Source organism: Hakea prostrata, chromosome 5 (genome assembly GCF_041222555.1).
Source record: "Hakea prostrata isolate BN-2017 chromosome 5, UWA_Hpros_2, whole genome shotgun sequence".
Taxonomy (NCBI): domain Eukaryota; kingdom Viridiplantae; phylum Streptophyta; class Magnoliopsida; order Proteales; family Proteaceae; genus Hakea; species Hakea prostrata.
This window is the reverse complement of record NC_142604.1, coordinates 36,581,108-36,588,584: the sequence shown is the minus strand read 5'-3', so window position 1 is coordinate 36,588,584 and position 7,477 is coordinate 36,581,108. Positions and strand designations below refer to the sequence as shown.

Genomic DNA, 7,477 nt, shown 5'->3' with positions numbered 1-7,477 from the left:
AGAGGCTAATCCAACTAAAATACAAGCTTTGATTAACATGGAACCGCCAAAGACCGTTCGGGACGTGCAATGCTTGATAGGGAGAGTAGTTGTGCTGAACTACTTTATTTTGCAATAGGGAGAGAAGTGTCTCCCTTTCTTCAAAACTTTGAAGGATCTAAAGGGGGAGCAAAGAGGCCCGATGGACTGACGAATGCCAAAAGGCATTCAAGAACTTGAAAGAAACTCTTGGCAAGCCACCTCTATTGTCCCGACTAGAGAAAGGAGAAACTTTGCAAGTTTATTTGGCCACATCACTTTCAGCCGTTAGCACAGTTCTCATTTGGGAGAAGGAAAGAAAGTAGTGGCCAATATATTATGTTAGCCATGTACTCCTTGATGCAGAAATGCGGTACTCCCAGATCAAGAAGCAGACTTTGGCCCTTATGATGGCAGCCATAAAACTAAGACCATACTTCCAGGCACACCCGATAGAGGTATTAACTACTTTTCCTTTGAAAAACGTCCTTCATAAGCCTGATTTGTCTAGAAGAATGGTGGCATGGTCGGTTGAGCTCAGTGAATTCCAAGTGAATTTCAAGTCTCGTACGACAATCAAAGCTCAAGCGCTAGCAAATTTTGTCGTGGAAACCACGACTCCAATGGAAGAAGAAACCGAACCAAGTATTCCGATCATGTGGGAGGTATATGTTGATGGTTCAAGCAACAAGCATGGAGCTGGAGCGGGTGTTCTACTCAAGAGTCCAATGGGTTTTATCATTCGATATAGGTTAAGATTCGCCTTTGAAGCAAGTAACAACGATGCTGAGTACGAAGCTTTGATAGCCGGACTCCGATTGACTAAGGCCCTGGCAATAGCTCATGTCACTATCTTCAGTGATTCGCAGCTAATTGTTAATCAGGTGCAAGGAGAGTATGGCGTCAAGGAGCCCTGATTACCAAAATATCAAGAAATCGTAAGGGGATTACAAAAAGAATTCAAAGATCTGAAGGTGTGCCAGATCCCGAGGAAGGAGAATACAATGGTAGACGAACTCTCAAGATTGGCTAACGTCAAGGAAAAGACGCTCAAGCCCTCAGTTTATGTAGAGGAGTTAGCACTCCCGAGTAATCAGGAAAAGGAGATATCCTATATCAAAGCCGAGCGCTGTTGGATGGACCCAATTGTAGAGTACCTTCAGAATGACAAATTGCCAAAGGACATGAAGGAGGTCCGGATGGTTAGGGTACAAGCGTCAAGATTCATTATGCAGAATAGAAGGTTGTACCGAAGGTCTTATGCTGGACCACTCCTCAATGCCTAGGCCCAGAAGGATCGTGAATCGCTTTGGTGGAAGCTCACGAAGGGATTTGTGGTGCACACATGGGTGGTCGGGCCCTGGCTCACAAAATCCTCAGGCTTGGACTATACTGGCCAAAGAACCAAGAAGCTACAATGGAGTATGTCCGTGCCTACAACAATTGTCAAATTCATATAATAGTGTCAAAAAGGCCCGTAGAAACCCTAACGTGAATTCTTGATCCCATCCCATTCGCAATGTGGGGACTTGACATTATGGGTAAATACACCAAGGCATTTGGCGGACGGGAATATCTTATTGTGGCAATCGATTATTTCACAAAGTGGGTAGAGGCAAGCGCTCTAGCGACAATTACTGAGAAGAAGGTGGAGAAGTTCATTCTGGAATCTATAATTTATAGGTTCGTGTTGGTGCAACCTAGGGGGGGGGGTGATTAGGTTGTACCTCGTGGATTATACCAAATTCTCAGTTTGATTGCAATTTCAAGGTCAATTGACAATTTAAATGAAATTCAATAAAGACAAGCAATCACAACACAAGAATTTATAGTGGTTCGACTTTACAAGTCTGCGTCCACTCCTCTCTTAGCCTCAAAAGAGTATTCCGCTAATAAATCTCTTTCAATACGATGGGTAGAGAGTCAAACCCTTACAATCTTTGTTCATGGGCAAGAGCCCCCAAGCAATCTTTGTTCACGGGCAAGAGCACCCAACCAACAAGTTCTAATCTAATGGGATAGCAGAAAGGAAAAATCATTTATTAAAAGAGATGATGAATGCAATGTCAATCAGTATTGGCTTACCACTTGACTTGTGGGGGGATGCAATATTAACTTTGTGTTATGTTTTAAACAGAATTCCCCGCAGGAAGACTAGAATGATACCATATGAAAATTGGTATTTAAGGAAATCAAGTGTGAAACACTTGAGAACATGGGGTTGTTTGGTCAAAGTGGCCATTCCATAACCTAAGAAGCGAAAAGTTGGTCCCAAACCATTGACTGTGTGTTTTTAGGATATGCAGTACATAGTTTTGCATACCGTTGCATGGTTATAAGAACCATTGAAGAAAATTTGTGAGGAAAATTCAATAATTGAGACAAGGGATGCTGAATTCTTTGAAAGAATATTTTCTTTTAAATTAAATAGACTTGATAGTGAGTCTAGAAGTAGTAGTATGAATCATGGAAATGATTTGGCTACACCCGCTGATTTATCTCAAGAATTGACACAAGACAGTGGAAATGAGACAATATTGACTCCAAGTGAAAATGAGAATCCTATACGGAGAAGCAAAAGACAAAGGAAAGCTAAATTTTCATCTAATGAGTGGATAGTCCATCTTATAGACAATGACCTTCTCACATATAGTGAAGCAATTACTTCTCCGGATGCTGTCTTTTGGAAGGAAGCTATAAAGAGTGAACTAGATTCCATTATAGCTAACCACACTTGGGAATTGGTAAATCTTCCTCAAGGTTCAAAGGTGTTAGAAACCAAGTGGTTATTTCGAAAGAAATTGAAACCTGATGGTTCCTTAGATAAGTTTAAAGCCAGACTTGTAGTCAAAGGTTTTAGGCAAAAGAAAGACATAGATTACTTTGACACCTTTGCACCTGTAGCAAGAATAACCACTGTGAGAGTTCTCATGGCGATTGCATCTATCTACAATTTGGTGATACAACAAATGGATGTAAAAACAACATTTCTAAATGGGGAATTGGAGGAAGAGATCTACATAAGACAACCAGAAGGTTATGTTTCTCTTGGTCAACGTAATAAGGTTTGTAAATTAGTCAAGTCATCATATGAGTTGAAGCAAGCACCCAAGTAGTGGCATGAGAAATTTGATACTGCTCTTATTTCGAAGGGTTTTAGTGTCAATGATTCTGAAAGGTGCTTATATAGTAAGTTTCATCAAGGGAAGGGTGTTTTTATTCTACTTTATGTAGATGACATGTTGATCATGGGAACAACCCTAGAAATATTTTATCAAACTAAGAAACTGCTATTGTCTTTATTTGACACCAAAGATTTGGGCACTGCTGATGTAATTCTGGGAATTAGAATCATCAGAAAAGAAAGAGAAATTATACTCTCTTAAGCTCATTATGTGGAAAATATGCTTAAGAAGTTTGGTTTTTATGATTCTGGTTCATTCAAAACTCCTTTAACTATGGAAAGCAATTTTCAGAAAAATATTGGAGAACCAGTAAATCAGAAAAGATACTCACAGATATTATTGGATCTATGACTTATCTGATGAACTATACTAGGCCAGATATTGCTCTAACAGTTGGAAATTGAGCCAGCATACTCATAATCCTAGTAAAGAGCACTGGCTTGGAATTGAACGATTACTTCGGTATCTTAAGGGTACTATGCATTATGGACTTCACTATAGTGGAAGTCCCTCTGTTTTGGATGGACATTGTGATGCTAATTGGATCTCAGATTCAAGAGAAACACTAGCTACAAGTGGATATGTGTTTATGCTAGGTAGAGGAGCAATCTCATGGAAGTCAGTTAAGCAATCATGTGGAACATCTTCTACAATGGAAGCAAAATTCATAGCTTTGGAAAAGGATGGAAGTGAAGCTGAATGGCTTAGAAACCTGATTGCAGATATACCTCTATGGCCCAAACCAATGCCACCTATATCGTTGCATTGTGACAGTAAAGTAGCTATAGGAAGAGCCAAGAATCGGGTATATAATGGCAAAAGAAGACACATACGTCTTCGACATAATCTTGTGAGGCAATATATTGATGAAGGAACAATTGCAATTGATTACGTGAAATCAAAGGAGAATTTAGATGATATGTTCACTAAAGCTATGCCTACAAGAGCTTTTAATGGAGCACTTATGGGAATGGGATCAAGACCTGTGACTTAGGTCATGTGACGGACACCCAACCTATGTGAAGAGGTTAAATCTTGAATTAGGTTCAAAGGGTAAGCAACAAAGTCACTAGATGACCTGTTTGTACTACTATACCCATTCTGAATAAATATAGTAAAGTAGTACCCACCATATCGTTGATAGGATGAGTGACTGACTCTTAATCAAGCATAGCTCACTAAATGTGGGGGTGTGTCAGATGTGGTGCACACCTGATGCTGACCTAAACAAATATAGAGGGTGAGGCCGCCTTCAGTTGGAAATGTTACATAGGCAAACTTCCTTAAATATCTATGAGACCAAGATTTGAGACAACGCCGATAAAATGTCTACTTCTCTTTATAAAGGGGTTGTAGGAAGGTCGACCAATTGGATATGAATGGTGGAGTAGCCAGCTACACTGAAGAGGATAGGTTCAAGAAGTCAGACTTCATCGGTACTCTGTAGCGTGCTTTATCAGATCTAGTGTAGATTCAAGTCCGAAAGACATCTACAACGAAGTGTCCTATTGTGTCTAATGTGTTCACTGCTGCTTGAGTCTTTAGCCTTTGTATTTGAAGTTTTAACCATTGTGGGGGATTGTTGTAAATATGTTTAAAACTTATTTTATATAAATATCTATTTTAATTGTTTTTTATCCATGGTTTTATTTAGTCCCACATCGGGTTGAGAGGATCTAATTATATGGTTTATATATAGTAAGGGCCCATGTATTATTAATTTGTGCGACACAAACCGAGCCTGAATCTTGTTGTGACCCTGCCATGATTATATAGATATATATTAATATTAATATATCTATATGACTTGGGACGTGGGTCGTGGGCTTTGATCTGGAAGGCCCATTTTGTCATGGGCCCTATTCTTGAAAGCCCGTGGGTCGTGGGCTTTGATCCGGAAGGCCCATTTTGTCATGGGCCCTATTCTGGAAAGCCCGCTGCTGGGTGATTATGTGGAGATGCCATTAGAGAGGCACTCTCCTGTAGGGAGGTCAGCTAGATAGGTATCTTCTTGAAGGGAGTTGAGCTGAAAGGTACCCTCACAAAGAGAGGTGACCTTACCCTTTCACCTACAGCCTTTGGAGCTCTATATAAACCCATTTCCGAGTTCATTCTAAGCACTGAATTACCTCCTCCTCTTTCTTTTTCTCTCTCCCTGTTGTTGTTCTGTCAAGCAATGACATTACCTAATACACCTTAAGTAACCTTTCTGAGGTGCAACCTTAAAGGTAGGGCTGACTGATCTTGGGATGAAGACACTGTAGAACCTTAAAGAAATCGGGGTGTCTAAATACCTTAAAGAAAGTACCTTTGGTACGTTTCAGCTCTCAAGTAGAATTGTAAGATCAAGTGTATTTGCAGATTCCTCAACAACTTTTCAACACATACATTCAAAAGGCATCAAGGAAAACGCATTTCAGTTACATATCATCCCCTAGATTGGATTCTTGAAAATCCTAAGGGGGAAGGTTGATAAACTCAAGACAAAGTTAGTCTTTTGCTTCCTAAAAAGAGATGAGGTTGAACCCACAACAAAGAAAGATTATGGTTCAATCTTGGAGGATTTGGCCTCAATCAAGACCGTTATGTCTGGGATTCTTGTTCCCAAGGACTACATTTGGCTTGCCAATGCTAACCGGTATTTAGAAAGCCCGACTACCCTTGTAACTAATGCTCATAAAGAAGGACTAGAAGTCTATGCGTTAGATTTTCCAAATGATGTGCCTATAAGCTTTAACTATAGCGGTGATCCTTCATTGAGTACTTGCAATACGTTGACAACACTGCAAAATTCTCTATTGATGGCTTTCTCACTGACTTTCCGCCCACTCCATCGGAAGCTGTAGGTGAGATTCTTTACAACTCGATCTTCTTCTATGTTCTTTTTTTTTTTCTCCACCCTCTGAAGCAATGAATGCACACTTCCTAAAAGCAAGCTCCAATTTGAGATGTCATTCAAATGGTTTAAGATATCAACTCTGGAGAGTTTTCTATTCTTTGATTCAGATTTATCTTTACCTTGTAGGTTGCTTGGCACATACCAAGAACACCAACAAAACCAACATAGGTGACTACTACTCTTAGCCTGTCCCATTCGCCTATATATTAAATGAAGGCAAAAATAAAGAAAAAAAAATTAGAATATCTCTATTATATTTTGTGCCAATAACTTATTACCTTTTGTGGTGAAGGTTTGATCATAAGCCATGATGGAGCCAGTGGAATCTTCCCAGCATGCACTGATATGGCTTATCAACGAGCAATTGATGATGGGGTGAACATAATAGATTGTCCAGTTCAGACGTCAAAAGATGGAGTGGCCTTCTACTTTGATTCACCAAACCTCACAAGGGATTCATGCGATGAGTATTTTCATTCCTCGAGCTTCCGTGGTTTCTGAAATTCAAAGTCAGAAAGGGATTTTCTCATTCGATCTAACATGGAGTGAGATTCAGACTTTGATGCATAAGAATATAAACACCATCATCATCATCATTTATAATTTAGCAAATAGATATCCATATTATTGCTCCAAAATCTATCAGCTCCAGCTCAGCCAAGAAGTGTATTGAACCTGAGACTTGTGGATCAAAGGAAATTTGTTAAAGTTGTCCATCTCCTATGTTAAAGTCAGATTCTGGATAACACCATTCCTCGTAGAGAGGAGTAAATGCTCGAAGAGGTGAAGTTCTCTTGGGTAGGTGCCAGAATTAATGCTGGTTTAAATTGGCTTAGATTGACTTACTTGAAGGAGGTATAAGGGATAGTTCTTATTCCAAAAGAAGATATCATCGAGTGGATGGATGCCAACTGTTGGATGGGTTGATCCAACTCCCAAGTGGAGAACCAAGGTGAAGGTGGATTGCTTGTGCGCTAAGCAATTGGATTCAAGCACTCCTTAAGGATCCTGAATATCTCCGTTATAGATTGATTGATTTTAGATGTGACACGTCTTGCTCTGATCCCCCTACAACAACTAGAAGCAATTCCTAGAGGAATGTTGGCCTGCTGGCTTATCCTCGATAAGCGTAGTTAATTAAATGCATAGGTACGATGCATTAAATGCTAAATTTAAGCCTCAACATGCAAGGATAGCTTTTTAGCCGAGCAGTCTTGCCGACGAGTAGTGGCCTAGAGATGTGTCGTGTGTCTAGAAATGTTTGCCGCCAAGTGGCTGGCCAGTAACCTTTTCCAAGGAGTGCCTAAAGATTAGTCCGGAGCCAAGAGGCCAGTCCGAAATCTAGATTCTGAGGAGAGCTAAGGGACCATCCGAA

The 7,477-nt window shown here is 40.1% G+C and overlaps 1 protein-coding gene across 1 annotated transcript; it reads left to right on the top strand.

The window, feature by feature from the left end:
• The first annotated feature begins 386 nt into the window (after nucleotides 1-386).
• On the top strand, nucleotides 387-935 carry LOC149015890 (uncharacterized). The gene has a single exon (XM_089156625.1). The coding sequence runs from the start codon at nucleotides 387-389 to the stop codon at nucleotides 933-935; it is 549 nt and encodes a 182-aa protein (XP_089012751.1).
• Nucleotides 936-7,477: the final 6,542 nt, after the last annotated feature.

Bases quoted from the DNA above. Each gene is read 5' to 3' on its own strand.
- LOC149015890 (XM_089156625.1), top strand. From the start codon at position 387: ATGCGGTACTCCCAGATCAAGAAGCAGACTTTGGCCCTTATGATGGCA.